We start from the raw sequence: 22,662 nt of genomic DNA on the forward strand, positions 1-22,662 counted from the left end.
CGAAAATATGAGGTGAAATTTTAAACGTGATACGAAGTTAATGTTTCTAACTCATTACATTAATGTTGGGTAAACAATACATTAATTTAATTGTTTAAATTAGCCTAATAAAATGTTGGCTGTTCATGCTTCGTTGAAATTAAATCACAAACTCCATGGAAATCTCAAATGAAATAAGACTAATTAAAGCATTAGAGTTAATGCGTTATATTTTCCAGTTAATGAGCTGGAAACATTAATTTTGTATCATGATTAAAACTTTGTCTTGTACTAGCTACTAAGATCATGTCCAATGCTTTAGTAAATTAGGAGCTGTAGCCAGGCATAAGGTTAATAAATTGTGTATTGCGCAAGAAATTGCTTCGCCACATGTAATAAAATGCCAAGGTCTATTTTCGCCAATGTCAACACAGGCGGCAGTGAAACGTTATAATTATGTAGAAATATATATCATAATAGTAAATTGTGTATGACATACATAAGTACGTGTTAGAGTAAAAAGAGGAGTTTAAACGAAGTCACTGCTTTCTCTGTAATGTCAAATTCGGTGCGGCTTTTTTTAATAAGTCTTCGATCAAATAAGGATATTTTGACGTTGTTATTTTATTTTGTCGTCGTCATCATCAGCCGGAGCCGCCGGAGAGATTAAAGATTAAAATGGCCAGACAAATATATAAATATAAAAGAAGAAAGAAAGAAAGAAGACATTTTCACATTCACAAAGACACAAATACAACAAAATAAAAATAAAAACAATAAACAGCAAACACAAATAAAATTAAAATGAAAATACACGATTTTGTGTGTCCCCGCAAAAGTGAAACGGCCGCTGACTCGGCCGGTATTAAGCAAGCAGATGATTGTTCGCGTACTAGTGACCAACCAGGGCCCGTTCGAGCTGTTTAGCCGCTCAAAGTTAATTTTCGCCGCCCTTTACATACACTAACGGTGGATGGTGTATTGTTAATCGTCGGAAGATAGCCGCCCCTCATTTTCGCTACTCTGGTCAAATACCCGCCTTCCTTGCCCTCCCTTAAATAGTGCCAGGGTGCTGTTTGTGGCTCGGTGAGCGGTTTCGCTGGTACGAGTAGGTTGTTAGTTCGTTCAAGTTCGCGACTAGGTGACACATCAGCGAAAAGCTCAGTGGCTTGTTTTGCCTTTAAATGCAATTTAATTCAACGTTCAACCAACGTTTACCAAAAGAGGGTTCCGAATGATAACAGCCGTCAAAGCTGCTGGCTTCGGAGTCGTTGTGCAAACAGTTGACACGTTCGACGCGGTGATTTTCCACACATCCGCTCAAATCAATGCAGAATATTATTCAAGTAGGAACTAACTCGAGGTTTAAAGGTCGAAGTCAAATAAGTCATCCTTTTATCCCCTCGTATGTGGGCCTTAAAAGTACTGCATTCTAGTCTCATCCATCTGTTTTAATAGGGTGCCCCTTGAAATGTCGACAAATTATTTATCGAACGTTATCGCTGTCTTTAAGACAAGTACTATCTTCCTATTGTGTCGAGCATACCTACTCAACGTCAACATACTCGTTGGGTCTAGGTATTCTAAATAGGCTATCGGTAGTCGTCACTGGCGCTAAAAAGTAGGTAATAACAGCTTTGTTTTGAAATAAAACGGCTGTGTGGCTTTAACTGATGTCTGATGTGTAATACAAGTACGTGCTCATTGTTATTATAAAGAATCGTAAACAATGAAGGTTAATAATATTGTGACGAAAAATATTGATTTGAATTGTTTACTGAAAGCTTTAATAGTTACGCAAAAACGTAAATATCTATAACATTATATTCTTCACTGTAAGTCTCAATAAAATTATTCATTCAGATGTTCTTTTTAGACAACATAAAATCTAAGAACCACCTTACACTCTCAACACACACGTGAAGATGCTTAAACCTTGTTTTCTTAATCAAAAGAAAATCTAAAGCTCTAAAGAACTCCATACATTTTTGAAGATATCGTTACCTACGAGTATTCTAGACTTAGATAATATGACACGTCAAAGTAAACCATACAAAGGTAAAGTGGTAAAGTAAAGTTCAATATTGAAGAAACTTCGTGTCGGAGACATTTGATGTGGGTAAACGAAGGTAAGACTATACCTAATGAGCGAGAATATAGTTCGTCAACCCTTCGGGAAAAGTAAGTTTGCATTACACGAAATCGTTGCCGAATAAAAAGTTTTAAAGGTACTTATCACATTTGGAAACTTCCATAATATATTTTTGATACGAGTATACGTACGTTTCAGATATCGGTTTTTTGTAATACTACCTACGTGTATTTTTGCAAAAAAAATGGGAAGTAATTCATTTCAAAAAGCCGTGTGGTCTAGTGATTTGACCTCTGAAGCAGAGGATCGTGAGCTCGAGCTCTAGATACACCAGCGAAACAGTTCAATGATGTGCGTGAAGTTCCCAATCCGCACTGGTCCGCATGAGAACTACAGCCCAAGTCTTCTCATTCTAAGAGACCAAGGCAAGTTGTGACTCATACTAATACATATAGATCGGAGACGACGAAAACCACAAAATAGACTAACCTGAGATGAGAGCTGACTTAACCTGATGAAAATTAAAACACAGAACCTAACTCCTATAACAACCCAAGACAGAGCGTTCCCACCCTAAGATAGAACTCGGATTAAAGTAATGAAGAAGAAGACAATATGGACTAACCTGGTGATATTGTCCTGACGTTGAGCAATATTCTGCAGCCCGACCGCATCTCGCAGCTGCATCACGATGGCTGTTCGGACGGAGTCAGTACATCGCCATTCCTCGATCCTCTCGCAGAGTACCTTGGAAAATTAAAAAGTGAGTATTAAGCTATCAAACCAGCATATTCAGCATATTGGCATATTCAGGGAAACATAGTCTCTGGCAAGGGCTAGATACTAAAAAAACAACCTAGAATAGGTTTTGCATGTTCCGCTAAGTATGTGATATGTTTTATATGTTGATTTTTGCTAAAATGAGATCGTTATAATGAGATAGTTGCATGTTCAGAATACGTCGGGGTCACCAATGTGGGAAGAGGCTACCTACAATAATTATAGAGAGATCTCTCTCCAGGCGAATTAGAGTTGAATATGGTATTCATCCGTCCGAGTTAAGGAACTTCGATGACGCCATATATGTACTTAGATCATGGCATGAATGACTTCATCATTACTAGCTGATCCGTCGTATTGTAACATTTCATTTATTTGATGACTTGGTGGCGCTAAGGTCTCTAGAACTTTATAAAGTCAGCTAGAGAAGGAAACTTAAAAACGTCCATAATTAGAATTTCAAATTAATGTGAAGGATAACCGAGGTAATTTAGGTAAGATAAGTGTAAATCTTACCTCAACATCATTAGTATAAATTGGCGTATTTCTGAACACATCTTTCTTGACCACCGTCACATAGGGTCCTTGGACTCCGCCAACAAATTTTTCACAGTTGAAGAACAAAGCATCTTTCTTCACCATCTCTCCATCCACTCCTGGGAAGGTTGGGTTCATGTCAACAGCCGCTGTTGGCGCTACTAGGGTATAATCCCAAAATGACCAAGCTCCGTATTGGTGCAAGAGTAGAGTGGTTGCTACGTCATCTGCTAAAACTCCAGTCAGTTTGGAAGCCGCTGGGAAGAACCCAATCATTCTCTTGCCGGTTCCCGAGTGTTTTTGCAACTTCAGCTCTAGGTTATTAAGGTCTATGAAACCTTCCTTTGTTTCTGGGACTTTGACAATCTGGAAAAAATATTCAAGTCATTAATATACTTATATCAAAATAGACCAAAAAGACGCGTTATTAAAAGAACTTGAACTGTCGTTGAAAAAAAATTACTGACTCTATTGACAGTAGGGCTGACTGTGGTTTAGTGTTATTATAGAATAGTGCGAATCATCGTCATTATCATCATCATCACCATCGTCAGTCGAAAAACGTCCACTACGGACTTAGGGCTCCCCCATGGAACATCATAAGGGTCGCATCCATCGGACTTTTTCCACCTTCACCAAGTCACCAGTACACCTACTACGAGTACCAGTTACAATAAGTCAACTTAGGTATATTATAATTTCTGCGAATCCAAAGGTAAATGATGAAGATAAAACCCCCAGAGAGAATGTTAATTTCACCAAAGCTACTTTGATTTCGCGAGCCCCTTTGGGATGATCTTTGGAATAATTTTACGAAGAAAAAAATAATGTGTAGTCAAGCGATGCTAAAGAATTCTGAACAAGAAACAGATTTAATTGCTGTTCATTACGATAATATTAAGCTCGAGGCGTCTTCTTGGAAAAATTGTAAATAAACAAATTTAAGGCCGAAATTTGAGTTATTCTTTAGAGTTAGAATATTAATGTTATTATTTTCTCCTTGTTAGGGTTTTGACGCTTTGTACCAGATTGGAAAAACGGCAGATTTGCATAATACCAGATTCGCAGAATGCCAGATTCGCACGATGCCAGAATTCAGATTCGCAGAACGCCAGATTCGCAGAACGCCAGATTCGCAGAATGCCAGATTCATTTCTTGTCAGCATTATTTACCATTTTCGGCTCAAGCTCGTTCTGTCTGTTTCCTAAAATGTCTGCTTCTCTAAATGGCCATCTTCCAACAAACGTCTCTTTCCTATAATGTCTGCTATTTTGTTTCCTATGATGGCTCTTTCCTATCTTTGGGCTTATAACTACTAAATTGCATTTTACGAATTTATGATTGTGCGAATCTGGCGTTCTGCGAATCTGAAATCGGGTATCGTGCAAATCTGGCATTCTGTGAATCTGGTATACTGCGAATCTGAAAATCTGGCATTATGCAAATCTGGCGTTTTGCGAATCTGGCGTTCCGCGAATCTGGCGTTTTTCGAATCTGATACAAAGCGTCAAAACCCAGTCAAACTGATCCTAAACCCTGCCGAAATATTTCCGAATAGAATAAAGATTACTATATGTATACAAAATATTTTTTTTTTTGTTCCTAAAACATTCGTCTTCATCTTATTCGTTTTTTTAATGTTAGATTCAGCTAAGCGTGCGTATTTCTAATAAAAACAAATAATATAAAGCATTCGTATTCTAACAAACGCCATGTTAATCTTAATTGTCTGATGGCTATAAAACAATTAGTAGTTCTTTCTTAAAATTGTTCACCATCTTATCCCCACTCCATCGCATGGCATGGCGTGGCGTTGTTCAGTATAAAACTGCGTATAATTCTAAAAATAGTGGTCATAGTTTAAAAGCCATTTCTGGGAAATTATGTCCCACTGACGGGTGTAACTAACAAGGCCAGTTCGTGATATAAACACAAATAAACAATACATATATACTTACGTATGTACAATGGTACATACTAAATGAGTTGTAAAACTTGCTAAAGTAATTACTAATTAGTGCTAGTGAACGCGAAACTATAGTAAATGCCGTAAACATGCCTGTAATGTAATGAGTGCGCTTTTCACTAATCTATTATTTTACGACGTTGTAGATAAATAATAAAAAGGAATACGCCAATTATAACGAAATGGTCAATCAACTTTTCAACGGCAAACCGTCTCTCATTAACATTTGACAATCGAATTGATAATGTGGTGACGAACTCATGCTGAACCAACCAATAATCCGCTCTGAATCATTGGAATAAGCTTGACAATGTGATGGTTGGCTTTTGGCATAACCGCGGTCTATTTTGAAACAATTCAATGTCACTTAGAGATTAAATATCGCGGGTGGTTAGATACAGCGTTGAGTTTGAGATAGTTGAATGTGGCGTTGCTTATAAATCCTTCAATGATTTTGATGTTTTAGTTTAGATTCGTCTCCTACCCCGTGTCTAACCTGAAACGAACACGATTGATTGATTGATTTGATCACGGTCAAGTTTTAAGCTGATATTATGAGACCACTAAAAATATATAAATCAACCAAAAATTGGTGGTTGCCTAGTGGTTTGATCTATGGCCTCTCAAGCAGGATCGTGAGCTCGACCCCGGGCTAGCACCTCTGAGTTTTTCTGAATTGATTGCGAAATTACATATGAAATTTACCATGAGATTAACGGTGAAAGAAAAAATAGTGAGGATACCTATGTGTGCACACATGCGAAGAAATTCAATGGTGTATGTAAAGTTTCCAATCCGCACTGGATCTCGGTGGGACTACGACCCAATTCTTCTAATTCTGAGAGGAGTCATAATGCCCTGTAGTGGGATGTATTATATAAGCCGAAATAATGATTAGGTACATCAACTGCTGTTTACTGACTCAATAGTCTGTAAATCAAAACGTTAAGCATTTGCTAGGACAAGATGGTATAGTCAACTTCATAAATAAGTGATCACTTTGTACCTTGTCACTTTAACGTCATTTTTGAAAAGCCATACGAAATTGTGTAACGACTGAAAGCGACAAGATGCAGAAATGATCACTTATAAAATTTATGACGTTGACTGTACATTGTGGACCACAAACACACTAAAAATCAAGTTTACGTAATAGTAGTGAGGTTTTACGATAAGGGACGAAGTTTAAATACAGTTTGAATTGTTACTTTGTTGCGTCAATTCGTTTCATCATCATGCCAGCCGTAGGACGTCCACTGTTGGACATAGACCTCCCCCATAAACCTCTAGTGGAAACGGCCTTCATCCACCATGAACCTGGGCCTTTTACCAGGTCATCCGTCCATCTCTTTGGTGGACGTCCTACGCTGCGCTTGCCGATCCGCCGTCTCCATTCGAGAATAGAGATTACACCTCTAAAATCTAGATTTCAAGCATTATAGACAGTCATAAACACAGAAAAAAGGATCCCAATACGAGTAACCAATCCATGTAATTGCTGTAGGAAAATATAAAAACAAATTCGTCTGTTATTGAATCGTTCGACGACCTATTTGGCTCAGTAGCGTGCGGCCCGCCGTCCTAAATATTTGACGCTCTGCGACAAATCTAATTGAGAATAAATGCAAATACCTATTTGCATGTATTACAACAAATTACATTTGTTCTGGACGACATGGCAGCTTTATAGTTAAGACGGGTCGTAAATATCGTTATAAAAAATAACGTACGAAAAACACGGTGGAATCATTTCAGCAGTAAATAAAGTTAACCTCATTGAGAATTAATATTTCAAGAAACTCGGACCAAACGTTTTATTTACGGTTAATGGATTTCTTTAGGATACACATTTATTTAAAGATGATATTCTTTGCAGTAGGTAAATAAATAATAATACTAAAACTGTATTATATCATCTGCATGCGATGTGACCCGCCCATTGCCTTTGCCTCAACTTGCGCGTTCTTCGTGTTATGTCGATGACATGATCTCCACGGACCTCAAATACCCTCACTCTATTTTACGTTCACCTAGAACTATTATAACCGTTAGGGGAAAAAAGTCCTCATGTGGCGACCTCGAACCGAAAGACGAAGCTTCGGCAGGCCTCCCACCAGGTGGACTGACGACATCGTGAGAGCTGCGGGAAACCGGGGATACAAGTGGCGAGTTGTCGTTCATTGTGGCGTTCTAAGGGGGAGGTCTTGTTCAGATGATGATGAGAACTAGGAAGTAGATACAAGCGAGGACTGTCAATAAATCTATAGCAACTTGGCAAACAAGTGCATAAGTACCTACTTAGTGCGCGATTAAACATGCACGACAAGCTTTACGATCGGCAAATTCCTCTCGTTATCAGCGGCGGTGCATGCCGTGCGTTTCACGATGCAATCGCCAAGTGCACCATGAACGGATCAATCTTGATTTGTTTTGTAAAAGCTACATTTATATCCTTTTCTCACGTACGGCCTTTTGACAATTGCCATTGATATTTTGTATTTTATGTATTGCATGAATATTATACATATGTTTACTTATCTGTATTTATATTTTTTTTATCCTGTTGTGTCCCACTGCTGGGCAAAGGCCCCCCCTTCTTTCTGCCACTCTATTTGTATTTATATTATATAAAAATAATTCGCTTTAGTTTTTTATTTGTGTGTTTTTGTTACTCCTTCGATTTGGATGAAATTTATTATGTAGAATATCTAGAATAACACAGGCAACTTTTTACACCATTATTTCCATGGGATCTGTATAAAATCCCAATATCTTGCACGGGCGTTCGTTACACAAGGTATATGAAAACCACGATGTTATATTTGGGAATTCCAATAGAAATTTAGAAAAATCCCTGATCAGAATACTATTACTATCTATTTATTAAACCAAGATACTAAAGTGACAGTATGAAATGTCAAATGTAAAAATAATGTGACCAGCATAATACGAATAGTGCTGCTCTCTCATTTCGGTTTTCGACATTATTGCAAATAATCGATAAAACATAGTATTTTGCTTTTAGGCAGAACTTGCTTAGAATCAAAATGAAATTTAAATACAACATCTACTACAAAAAGTCAAATCTCCTAAACGGTGGAATTTTCATTTGACCCATTTTACCTTTTTTAGAATGTCTTATGTGCCCTACGTGTGTTAGTACGTCATAGATCCGTTTATATCTTAACATTTTTTACGTACAACATAGGTAGGTACTTACCGAAACTTTTCGGTGATTACCGGTTGTGGCACAGATGTAAAAAACAGGTAACACATGAAACGTCATTTTAGTATCTTGGTTTCACAAATAGTAGTAGAGTGTACCTACGGCACAGAATACAGAATACTAGAGAGTAGAGTAGAATACTAAATTGCTGGCTTGTAGGTGCGAAAGATTGGAAGAGCTGTTTCACGATCACTAGGCAACCATTCGATATACAACACTCGCTTTTACCAGCGGCGTCGCTCGTATAAACTATAAAATCTGGCAGAGACGTTAGGTACCTCTACACTACAATGTTGCCGGAAAAGACTGCTCGGCTAGATAAATGTATTGCCAACAAAACGACAAGATTCGTGGAGTAAAATAAATCGAAACAGCGCAGATCACGGAAGATATGTGGAAGATGGATGCCAACAAAATACTAATAGGAAACCTTGTCATATTCAGAAATGAGCAGGCGATGGCGATGACATAACGTGACTTTCAAAGTACTGAATGAAGCAAGTGCTAATTGAGGATTATTATGTGAGTCATTATTTTGTCTCAGAAATAGAAGTATTTTTTGTACCTACAACATTGAATGCAAAATAATAAAAGTTATATTTCTATTTCTTCTCATTTAATGAAGCCAGTAATGGGTTCCCATACAAATCTGCGATGCGATGCGGTATACGACGCCGATTGCCGCGATATGAATGCGAATTCGCAATTTTGTGTGCTCTAAGGTAAGGTTGCCAGCTGTCTTGTTTTCCAGACAGTTTGTTAGACTTTTCGTGTTTTGTAGGATATACTGGGACGTCCCGAATTGTTTTTAAGAAGCGTCCTGAGTTTTATCAAAGCGCCCTGATAAAGTCGTGCCTTTTTTAATTATTAATAATAATAATATAATCTTTATTTCGGAATACACAAGACTCCATAGATGATTAGTAACAGAGCTTATTCCTAAAGCTTATTATTATAACCTACTTAAGTTTTATTTAACCTATTCTGCTACATATTAAATTAAATATCGCTACTCTGTTACTGCGTCAAATCTGAAACGAATTGTCTTTATTCTTACAACTTCAAATCCTTGTTTATTTTTAATTGCAGTTAGCAACCCTAAGTTAACAACATCATATAAGGAAATTAAAAACACGACAGACTTTGACCCATTAGTCCAATGCGCAGTAGTATGACACAATTGCAGGGCAGGTTACGTTTAAGTGCACATAAATTTTACAGACCCGACTTTCATAGCCTTACCTTGAGTACCATTTTGTCTCTTATTGAAATGTTAGCAGCTTTCGAAACGGCAATTTTAACCATTTATTACCTTTGAATGAGTTGCCGTGCCTCTATTGCACATGAAGTATCATATTTAATTTTTCAACCAGGAAATTTGAGGCAGGGTTTTAAAATTATTGCCGCATTTTTTAATCTTTTTGTTTCTGTGTGAGGTTTTTCTTGAGAATATAAGTAGGGAGATGGTTTCGCTATGCGAAATTATGCGAAATGAATCTTATGCTAAGTAGGTACATTTTGTGCGAAGTAATTATTCTGCTAAGTGGGTTTTGGGCAAACAAGAATATGCCAAATAACGGGCACCCTTTACTAAACGAAATTATTTTTCTATGTTGAAAAGACAAGTGATTAAAATATTCTACATCCAGCTAAAAAAATATCGCAATCTTTGACAAGGTAAATGGAACCCACGTTATGTAGGTACTTACATAAACCCAGCACAGGTTTAACATTTGAGTCAGCTAAAAAGGTCGATCCTAAACAAATCTACGCATTACCATACACATCTTATCGTACGACCTTCCCGATCGATAGTTACACAATTTACCTACCGCAACTAAAGTCACAGAAAATTGAAATAACTGCATTCTGAATGAATTATAAGTTATTTAGCAGAAAACATTGTGCTTGTGCGCATAACTTGATAGCATTGTTTTGGGAGTCAAAGCATTGGGTTTATTCTAGAATTTTTAACTGTACAATTTAGCCCAACCCTGTAATAAAAGTCAAAAAGATATGCAAATAAATTTGTCAGCAAACCGTATGAACGTTGTCGTGTACGTATACGATCTGTTCTGTAACTTCTGTAAGAGATGATATTTCGTTATCAAGACCTTTGAATGACTACCTATTGTTTTTGCTTTTATCGTACCCCCCTTGCCAAATGCCAATGCCAATTACACGAATGCCTACACCAAGAGACTTTTAATCAAAACCTCAGTTTCTACTAAACTGCAGTAGGTAAACTATACTGCAGTAGGTAAATGGGACATGAAATAGCATTCCTTGTTGTATTAACGCGAAAACAACACGCGACAACACAACATCGTCTACGTAGACGTAGAACAAGTGACTCAAATACTTAATACAGTTTAACTTAATCGTCACTGACGGGCAAAAGCAAAGAGAGAGCTCTAATAAATCACGAAATTGTCCAGAAAATATGATTTAATTTTCCTTTATTTCTAAAAAGCTAGAACACATCGAAAAAAAAAACAAAAAAAGATAAACTAAGGTCGGTGTTCGATCCCGGATATTCATCATTCCGTGTTGTGAGCTTGCTCGATCAATACACCAACTTTAAGAAATTGAAGTTTAAAACTTTTTTTTGTGGGAAATTTGATTTAAAGCTTAAGATCATTTTACTCTCAGGCTTTCATATTTGGTAACTTACGCATTTTTGGTTATTATCAAATTAATGTTAGGCGATTATAAGAGATATTTAGAAAAAATAAGCTTTCTTTATATTTGACGGGATCCTACTCGTATCTATTTGTATCATAAAACATTAATTAAAAAAAATCAAAAAGCCCGACTGCCAAAAAAGGAAAAAAATAGAGCCTAATTTAGTTTATAGTTAGAATGCGTCTTCGTCTTCTTTTAGCGTTTTTAAAGCGTGGATTTAAATGGGTCCCGACTGTTGAACTTTAAATTAGCTACTTAACAGAGTTCTAGACCACTCTTATCTTCCTTTTAGTTTTGGCAGTCATTTTTTTAATTTAATGTTTTATCACTTAATTTAAAAACGGTTGATTAAAGTATTAAGTATAACCCAATATATTAGAATGGGCTAATTATTAGTTTTCATTTGATACCCATATATGACAAAATGTTTTTTCATGAAGAGGTCATAATGAAATATGATGTAGCCTATGTCACTCCGACAGTTATGACGAATCCAATGATACCTCATATGTTAAAATCCGTCTAGCCGTTTAGGCTTCAGTGAGGACCAAAGAAATGGACATACATACCCACATCATACATACATACATACCTACATACGCTCGAAAAACATAACCCTCCTTCGGGCAGTCGGATAAAAATTCAGAGATTCCACCTAGATCCAAATAAAACTAATGGTGAATAATATTTTTTTACACTTAGCTGTCAATTTAAGTGTTTTGAGAATTGATTAGTATACATTGACGTTTTTATCCTCAAATGCGTCATGTTATATTATGTTCAGATTAAGTTCTCAACTATAATTCCAAGCTCAGTTACCTACCATGTAAACAAAATTTGAATGTAGCGGTCATATTTTGTAAAAAATAGTCTCTACAAAATCGGCATGATTGTGCAAATTTACCATCAAATATGTGGGCAAATATTGGCGGGTCTTGTTGACTTTGCAGAGCCAAGCAAACTCAGACAACTTTACATAAATATTAAACGCTTATAAATTATTATTAAAATATTAACAAAATGTTAACAAACCCCTTTATGCGCAGTAGCTTGAAGCGCTTGCGTTGATTTGAATAACGTAGTCTCTTGATCACATTCGCCTCATAATCATCATCATCATCCCAGCCTATATACGTCCCACTACTGGGCACAAGCCTCCTCTCAGAATGAAAGGACTTGAGCCTTAGTTCCCACGCGGGCCCAGTGCGTATTGGAAACTTCACACACTCCATTGAATTGCTTCGCAGGTTTGTGCAGGTTTCCTCACGATGTTTTACTTCACCTTTAAGTTCCTTAATCGACTCATAACTTTCAGAAATATCACTTGAACTCTCGACGACGTTTGATTATAATATTAAGTTATTGACTTAGCATCGATCTTTCAGTGGTTGTGATTTAGCTTTTCTTGGGATCTAAAATTGACAAATTATTAGGTGAATTGCCATTTAAACTAAACATTACACTATGATTTTATAGCCAAAAGTCTTGCCTAACCTAACGTAGCCCAATGCTTTAAGAAATCGAATTATTAACATTCCTGTCAAGCTTAACCAGCACATCTTTTCTCAAAATTTATTTTTAGTGACCCTTGCCACCACAACACTTCGAGCGACCTCCCCACATGCCACCGACCCTTAAGCAAGCTCCGCTCCTGCTAAGTCCTATGTGGTTGCGATCTTCACGATCCTCAGCAAAGACCCGATCTTTCGAACCTTATTACTCACCTCAGCGTCAAACTCCCGCCACACCGCGAGCTGCCGCTCTGTTTCCCGCGAAGACACGAACAACGTGACGTTGTGTGGTCGCAGAGCTCGCAAGAACCGCGGCAGCGATGCACCCAGCACGACCGCATCTTCTGGGCCCGCGCCTACCGAGCCTCGGATTATCTGCTTCGATTCCGACCTGGAAACAGGGAAGAACTTTAATGACCACGCATATAGAGGTAATAGGTTATGTAAAGGAAATCCATTGCAGCCGAACCTAGGTACCGTCTATTTGAAATGCCTGAATTGATATTAAAAAGCTGAAGCATAAGACATTAACCCTCAAGATTTGCGCGCCCGGTCTAAATAACGTCTCTTAATTTTTTACAAAAGCGAAGTGTTAAGTGAACAAATAAGGACAATTTTTGGCAGTCATTCTTCAAACATATCGCTTTTGAGGCCGTATTGTCTAACGTGCTGACGTTCGCGATTGCATTCACCATCTCTTTCTACCCTCGTCTTATACCGTGTGGCAGAAAGAAGTGGTGAAAACTATTGTGATTTCAAGTTTGTTGCACAATAAGGCCTCTGGAGAGTGACGGCAATCTGCTCGAACTGTCATAGAATGTGAAAGAACGGTTTCATCATTATTTGGGCCATTCCGTATTTACGATTCACTTCTAAATATCAATGCAGAACAAAATTAAGCCCTTGAAGAACTTTCTCTATTTGTGTTGAAAGATCTTGACCCTGGTAATAAATCATGGTAATAATTTTACTAGGTAAAGAGCTTTGCTTTTATGTACTATTGTTCGCGTGGAAAATAATTTCCAAAGTTTCATAAAGTCGCATGCCATTGGGATCATCATCATCATGTCAGCCGTAGGACGTGCACTGTTGGAGTAAGGGCTCCCCTACAGACCTCCAGTTGCTTTGGTTAGAAGCAGCCTGCATTCACTGTGAAGCTAAGTCTCTAACCAGGTCATTCGTCCATCTCGTTGCACGTAGCTGTAAAACGTCTACTACACACATACCTAGTTAGGCAAAGGTCCTTGTCTAAAAACTTAATCTCACCTGTAAATCTCGCTCTGTCCAGAAGTGTACGACAGGGCAGTACATCTCGTAGCGTGGGTAGGCAGCACGTCTCTTGCCACGTACTCTTCCAACCACTCCAGAGCTCTTCCTGATCCATTGTAGTCGCAATATACCACTGTGGACAAAGTAAACGTTAATTTGATAACTGCTTGATTTAGGCGCAATTTTGAGCAGGTCCTTGTCAATGATAATGCCTGATCTTGCTGATATAGTAATATTACCTACTAGGATATTTAACGCTGCAAGTTTGCGGCTATTTGAGACTGTCCTCAAAATAAATTAATACAGATAGCACAACAGAATATATCAGCAGGTATGAGCTCTGCAAATGGAAAAATATTGCCCTTATCTAACTTGTAAACCGTGTCACAAAACAATACGGAAGATAGCCCACTTGGCCGTATTCCTTTTAATTACAGATATCCAGTTTATGGTTTCTGTTTCGGAGCCCCAATTTATCTCAAGAGACCTAGACTTATTTCCACGTAAACTATCTCATGTTCTAAATACAGATAAAGCTATAGGGAATATTCCGCAACTTAAGTAAAAACATAAGTGCACTATCCTTAGGCAAAAGTGGCTGAATTAAAACCATATTATTAGTCGCAAATTGTTGACAAAGTGAGCGAGTGGTGGGTGATTGAGTGTCGATGAGTGTCAGATAAATGTTAAGTATGTTTCCTCTGCCTCAAAGGGCCTCGCGATAGGTACCTTGAAGTGTTTTAGACTTGTTTTCATAAATAACTTGATAAAACTAATGTCTGCTCGAAACATGCAAAAATACGATTAGACATGAAGGTAAGAGAAGGAGATGTGGTTTCTGAATAAGGAGGAGTAATCCATCTTACACGTATTAGCGGGAGCCACAGAAAGGCTGCTACGACGTGATAGACCAAGACCGTCTTTATCCAGGTACAACAGGTGCATGGCACTCGGGTGCCATGATGAAGTAATTGGAAACATATTCGGCAAACGCATTAAGTGAACGAAGTAGTGTAATTGACGTATAATAAATTATATCCCAGAGGAATAAAAGTTTTGGTCATACACTTTGACCCTTCTGTCTCATTTGGGACTCTTAACTAATGACTCCACGCTCGTGCTTGCCACATTTATAAACTTAATGGCCTATGAAGCTAATAATTAGTAAATGTCCAAAACGAGGATAAATTATGAAGGTAAAGTATTAAATTGTCAATATTACACTTGTATTTTGCTCTTTCATATCTTTAAATCGCACAAGGGGATTATGGTAGGTATGTATGTACGTTTAGATCTTTTAAACTACGCAACGGATTTTGATGAGACTTCGTCAAAAGATAAAGTAATTCCGGAAGAAGCTTTGTATAATAAATAAACTAGGGACGAGCCCCGGCTCCACGCGGGTAAAGTTTTGAGGAAAGGGAGGTGAACATCTGAAGTTACCGCCTTTGATTCACCTGTGTAAAGCCGGAAGTCGCTTTCTACATATTAAGTAGAGTTTTAGGTTTTTTCTATGGTGTGGCTTCTTCGAATTTGAACAAAGTTTACTTAGATGGTAGCTGACGAGTTTCCTCTTTTCTCAAAACATTCTGGCTTCTATGTATGTATCTATTTGTGTGATGATAAAAATGGTACTACTTATCCATCCATATTATTGTGACCGAAAGGGTACGCTTTCATCGATGCTCCATGTCTCTGCTCTGCTCTACATTAGTGAAACTGCACTGAGCGTAACTGTCACATAGACATAGCCCAGAGTTCGACGAACCTTGGGTCCAATGTCAGACAGGTTGACCATGAAACTAATGCCAGATAATATCTCTACAAGTATAATGACATTTGGCATTCTGTTAATATATTATTTGAAAAACAATCGTGAACAATGATCGTACGATTATTATCAAATATATCGGTATAACGGATTGTCTGGACATTTTGGAATTGACACTAATAGCTATATATACGAGTATAGCAGGGAGAACATATGGCCGTTGGGGCTGAAAAGTTTTCGAATGGAAACCGCGGATCGGCAAGGGCAGCTTAGGACGTCCACCAACCAGATGGATGGCTGACCTGGTCAAACCCGCTTGTCGAGGCCTATGTGCAAACAGTAGACGTCCTACGGCTGATATGATGATGATTGATTAGGTTCTTTGATGAACTGAAATTATGCTTTACTAAACTAATTATGTGATTGGTTTCGAACCTAACAGTCCCCCCCCCCCCCAGGGATAAAATTCTAGTTTGTAAGAAAGATCGAATAAGATGCCATCAAATGTATTTATTTTCGACTGGATGGCAAACGAACAAGTGGGTCTCCTGATGGTGAGAGATCAACACCGCCCATAAACATCTGCAACAACAGGGATATTGCAGATGCGTTGCCAACCTAGAGGCCTAAGATGGGATACCTCAAGTGCCAGCAATTTCACCGGCTGTCTTACTCTCTCCACGCCGAAACACAACAATGCAAGCACTGCTGCTTCACGGCAGGATTAGCGAGCAAAGATGGTGGTAGAAATCCGGGCAGACCTTGCACAAGGTCCTACCACCTGCAAAATAATCAACATAATAAGTACACACATGCAGGGAAAGTCGCAAAGTTTAGAGGCGGTGAGTAACAATATTTACCTTTTGAGGCCTTGACATCTTTTACAGATGATTCAAGTAGGTAATACATACTTATATTGTCGTCAATCATATTATGCTTATTGTTTGAATTATTTTTTAAATTTGAGTGTTTAAATATTAAAGCGTTTTTAGTATATCTGTGAGGTAGAATCACACTAAGGGATAGGGGTAAGGGATAAAGTGGAGCGAGAAGGAAATTGCGGGCCTGCTGGGCTTCTACGAAACTCGAAGTTCGTATCGTACCGTCCCTCTCGCTCTCGTATTTAATAGTATAAGTGTCAGAGGGACCGCACGACACGAACTTCGAGTTTCGAGTTTCGTAGTAGCCCTGCTGATTTGGACGTGTACACAAAGGACAAGCCTGATAAACGCCCCAGAGCGAGGTTGAGGTCAAGAAGCGAAAGCCCTCGCCCATCAGCGGAACACTAAATTTAAAAAAAACTAAATAGCTCTTTGGTCAACGTTAACTTGAAAACATTTGGGTTACTTGAAATACTCAACTTTATAGTCATCGCGAGCAAATTAACTTTGTTTGTATCCTGAAACTCAACCAACGTCCAAAGAATAAGGTCGTGATTTAAAGGTCGCAAACGCAATCCATGTCCTTCAAGATCTTCATAATAAAAACAACACGAATTCAATAAATATACATCTGTTTATCACATGACGTTATCGGTCTGCAGTAAATTAAAATAATAATTTAATTAAAACGAAACCGCGTAAAGGTCGGAGGAAAAACAACGTAAGTGTTGCGAAGTTCGACCGGTAGAGTTTGCAGTTACGTCGTTTTTCATCGGCGTTATTTATTTGATAAGGAATACACATGACCCATATCCACGGTTATTCAATTACAATACACGTCTGCGATAAACCGTAGTTGGAAAACTACTATAGTGGATAAGATATCATGCAAACTTTAACCGCAGTTTTGCCCCCGGAACACGAGGCAAATCCTAGTTCTCTTTAATTATTTATGCACTAGATAGCTAGAGCGTAGGCGGCATGAAAACGTCCCGAAAAATATAAGCCAACTGTTGGCTTATACTCGTGTTTCATTTTCTCTCCCTCATCCAGTCTGCATTGTGACATCGTACGCAACGTATGCGGAGCGCGCGATTCAAAAGTGCCTCAAAATTACGAAATGCGCCATAAAAGTGTGCCGAAATTATAAAGGGACGATAAGAAAACCCGAATAAAATTAATTTCCATCGGCAAGTACTCCAGAATCCATAAAATTTCGTAAGAAAAGATTAAATTATTTTGGTTAGTAGTATTGTTTGTCATTTTTTATTGGTGATACCAGTTTTCAGTGCAAAATTCCCTACAATTCAGTCCAAATCGTACTTAAAAGTTTGTATTGGGCACAAAGCCGAAATATATCGATTTTACGCATCAATGAAATTAAATGAAATTTATTCGTCATCATAGGTACCTATTAAAGAACTTGATAGATGGATAATTGTACCTACAGCTATGATCTGCCTTTTGCTGTGCGAAATAATTTAACACTCAAAACTCAAAACAATACAAAATACATTACAGAATTAGTTCATTATGATTATCAGATTGAGTAGGTCCATCCCAGCCTGACGTCCCACTGCTGGGCACAGGCCTCCTTTCAGAACAAGAGGGCTTGAGGCTTGGGTAGGTCATTACAATTAAATTAAATTAGCATCATTTAAGTAATCATTAACATCATAGCATTTTTTACATAATAATTTAAAAAGCAAACATTTAAAGTTACTTATATTCAAATTTTGCTAATCAGTTGGTAGTTTATTAAATATCTTTGGTGCCATAACTAGAACGCTTCTCTTTCTTAAAGCAGTATTACTCTTCTCAATACACCTTTACGATAGGTTTTCTTAACGCAGATTTTCCTGTGTTGTCTTTTTATGATATGTGGGTCAGTAATGGTCAAAAATGTAAAGACATGGAAATGTCAACAATCCCTGAGATTTAAAAAATGGTTGGCGGCTAAAGGCAATCTGATCAATTTTTACTTTTAATCGACTTGAGAAAATGAGGAATCTAATGAATGTTCTTTGATATTTGAATAAATATTTGCATCGTCTGATTGAGTTTTCTTTTATAGTAGTATACTTATTCGAAATTGATAAGTAAATTGTAATCAAATCGGTATAATATATGGTAGTTTAACTGGTTTAATAATGTAATCAATACTGAATTCAGGCAATTCATTGCAGATGGTAGGACCTTGTGCAAGGTCCGCCCGGATTGCTACCACCATCTTGCTTGCACTGTTGTGTTTCGGCGTGGAGAGTAAGACAGCCGGTGAAATTACTGGCACTTGAGGTATCCCATCTTAGGCCTCTAGGTTGGCAACGCATCTGCAATACCCCTGGTGTTGCAGATGTTTATGGGCGGTGGTGATCTCTTACCACCAAGAGACCTACTTGCTCGTTTGCCATCCTATCGAATAAAAAAAAATCGCAAATAAGTTAGGTGTTTCGTACAAACGTTCATAAGATCAATATTAATTCAAGATTTTGTTGAATAAAACATTAACTGAGCGGTAAAAAATGTGGCCCTCAAATGTATGCATAAATAGGCAATTTTGTACGTAGAGGTATAAATAGTTTTTTAGTTTTATTTATTCATATTTCATTTAATTACACTAATCATCACTTTTAGTAGCGCCTATCGAGCTCTAATAATTTTCTCCTAAATTTTGGGGGATTTGAAATTACCCGGTATAATTTTGCACGCACACAGTGACAACCGGATTGACGTAAGGGGAGCTTAAAGGCGCGGCCACGTGCAAATCGCTCGACGCTCGTTTCTAGTGTCAAATCTGGTCGGGTGACATAGCGATAAAGCTGAAAATGTTGAGCTTTATCGCTGGAAAAAAAAACCTCTTCAATTTCGGCTAAAACACTGTTTTTTATTGTCGTTCACTGCAATTTCTTTTATTTGTACCACTGCCACGACTGCTACTAAATAAGATTAAGAAATCAGCTTCCAAGACCAAGATCATTCCTGCAAGCAGCCATCTTGTCGCTGCTGCTCGACGCGGCGACTTAACGCTACTTTTTCGTGTCGCGGGAAATTCAAATTCACATTCAAAATGAGGTCACGTGACCAGATTTATCGCTGCAAATGAGCGACTGCATGTGGTCGCACCTTAAGATGAAGCTGTCAAGAGGTCGACAGGCGCACAAGCAAGAAAAAGTTGGGAGTTGGGACGTTTTGGATAGCATTGTTTCCTACTGAACTGACACTCCTATCTAGTGTATAAATAATCAAAGCTTGTTGTGATTCTTGAAAAGTTTTGCTGCACTCAAGTAAACAAAAAGTCCGACCGGGTAGGAATAAAATTAAATAATCGTCGTAAGTAAGGTAACGGCGTCTATTACCGTGGTACTTAAGGGAGTTTTAAAATGAGTCCAAAATAGATCAAGATTGGAAGAAAGAAACTACAAATTCCGTAGGTACCTACTGAAGTTTTTGTTAAAAATTAAGAGTTTGTTAATACCTACTTTTCATACCTGGGAAATAGTTTTTTAAAAGCGTCAATAGATCAAGATTGGAATAAATGTAACAAATTATATAAACGATTATTTATACCAAATATAAAGAATGAAGAACCAAAATACCACTTTAACTATTACCGTGGTACTCGTATACTACGGTATTACAAATCCACGGTTAAAAATGGCGCCTATCACCGCTGTATTTTATTTTCCATTTTAATCGTATTTCCGGGCCAAAAAATATACAAAAAGTACTCAGGCCGCCGATTTCGAATTCCCCGGTAATAGGCGCCGTTACCTTATTACTCCGGTATCTATTTTTATACTTTTGCAAATTGAGTCAAAGTGACAGAGTAAATATTATTGCATTTCCAGTTCTTATTATTCCACTAGTTTTTTCCGTCCATTCGTGTTCTGCCGGCATCGTCCCTACTAACAATCATGTAAATATGTCATAATTTTGTGAGCAAAAATTTTATCAAAAATATCTGAACACGCCTCTACGCCATTAACAATAGAGTCGTGTTCAGATATTTTTCATCAATTTTTTGCTCACAAGTTCATGAACTGAATGAGACGAAGATGCAACGCAACGCAACACGCAAAAATTATACGAGTACATATACAAGCCCACCCTAAGGCTCATCCAGAAAACTGTACCTACATGTTATCAGCGTTATTATCTTTTTGTTAGCACATTTGAAGTGCAAAATGGATGACGAAAGGTTATCTTTTATGAATGATGTTGATTATGTTCGAAATGGATTAGATAGCAAAGTCAAATACGTCGCGATCCGGTGAAAAGTGGTAAATGTGATATCTCGATTTTTTATTGTTTAAGTCTAGACAAGAAGAGATGTTGAATTATGTAAATACTGACGCGAAATCGGAAGTCATTTTCTAGAGCAAAGAACTATATTTTTTTTTGCTTTCCTTGTTGAGGAAAGAAACAGAAACAGATATAAAGCAAATTATTCCAAAAACAAATTAATGTATAATACCGCGGTATGGAGGCGTGTAGGTAGTTATATACAATACAGCAACAATACAATTTAAGCAATTCCACTAGCTTGATCTATCTACACATTCCTAAGAAAAAAGATCTTGACAGGCGAACAGACAAACGGACAACAAAGAGACCCTATAAGGTTTCCATTTCTTCCTTTTGAGGTACGAAAGTCTTTAAATCATGATATAGATTTATATCAATTCGCAAGCAGAAGAAGACACTTACGACAGTCTTGCGTAAAATAATAATCGACGCAATCATCGGTTTACTGGCTTACAACAGGCATATAGGGATGGCGACAGGCATAGCGTATAAGGATGTGAAAAATTAAAATAAAAATCGATTTTTTTGGCTATTTAATGTTACAAATAATCGATTTTTTTATAATCAAAAATCAATCATAGTCGATTTTTCATCTGCCACCCCCCGACATGTATGTAATCTCTTTATTGTACAAAATAAGTAAACAAACACAATTGACAAACAATGAGATATATTAATGATGTACAAAGGGGAACTTAAGTCGGTCTTTCAAAGAATACTATCTCCATGGAGATAATTATTACATTAACGCCATCTGTGCGTCTACGATGGCAGCCCTTCTGTGCTTTTGAAACAGTTTACTTCATTAATTTAGTTAATCAAACATTCACTATTGCGTTTATTTTGAAATTAATTAAAAATTAGGAAAAAATCGATAAATATAACAAACTCGTTTATTTATTCAGAAAAAATAGATTATTCATTAATTTCTTATGTAGAATGGCATTTAATGCCCTGCCGACAGGGCATCAGATGGACCCGCACGTGATCCCAATACAATGGAATAGCGGCGCAAACGGCTAAGTTAGGTACGACTATTTTACGACATCGCTCAAACACGTTAAGTACGTAAACAATGGAAAAGTAACTCGCCCACATACCGTAGTATATACGATCTTTAGAAACATGACCTTGATTTTGTGGAAGGAAGCTGGCAGCTAATTTCAACGTTATGCAAGTAAGTACATTTCCGATTTGTTTTGCATAGTTTTATTTATCGTTTAACAGTTTTGGCACCAGATACGCTGTAGATTTCCGTGGTGTTTGACTTTTATTGCTTTTTATTGGTATCGTAAATTATTCCCAAATTTGTAGTCGATGGTTTCTAATTAGTGGGTAATTATTAGGTGGCGATCATGGACGTATAAAAAATCTTCGAATAATTTACTTAATTATAATAAAAAGTAGAATATTGAGAAATAATACGACATCAATGGTGAATATTCCGTTAAATGAAAAACTAGCTCTTCTTCATTAATAATAAGTTTGGTACAATTTTTAACGATGCACAGATTTTATCCGTGAATGCCAAAAGGAATGGTTCATACTTCTGTAAAAATCGTCATTACTTTTAAAAAGCTCGTAACTTAAAATCGATATTTTTTCTGAGTGAACTTTATAAGCATTATTTGAAGGGTCGATTTTGTAGACGTATTGATT

General features: G+C 37.3%; 1 protein-coding gene across 2 annotated transcripts in view; it reads right to left on the minus strand.

Annotated features, from left to right (window-relative positions):
• LOC141435686 (uncharacterized) overlaps nucleotides 1–22,662 on the minus strand; it is a 124,308-nt gene that overhangs the window by 25,090 nt on the left and 76,556 nt on the right. For both annotated transcript variants that reach the window (XM_074098431.1, XM_074098430.1), the window contains exons 2-5: nucleotides 14,044–14,179; nucleotides 12,991–13,168; nucleotides 3,368–3,754; nucleotides 2,697–2,818 (exon numbers count right to left, since the gene is read on the minus strand). In XM_074098431.1, coding sequence (XP_073954532.1) covers nucleotides 2,697–2,818; nucleotides 3,368–3,754; nucleotides 12,991–13,168; nucleotides 14,044–14,179 — 823 coding nt within the window. The remainder of the gene's footprint in view (nucleotides 1–2,696; nucleotides 2,819–3,367; nucleotides 3,755–12,990; nucleotides 13,169–14,043; nucleotides 14,180–22,662) is intronic.

The sequence above is a fragment of the Choristoneura fumiferana genome, chromosome 15, assembly GCF_025370935.1.
Source record: "Choristoneura fumiferana chromosome 15, NRCan_CFum_1, whole genome shotgun sequence".
Lineage (NCBI taxonomy): Eukaryota > Metazoa > Arthropoda > Insecta > Lepidoptera > Tortricidae > Choristoneura > Choristoneura fumiferana.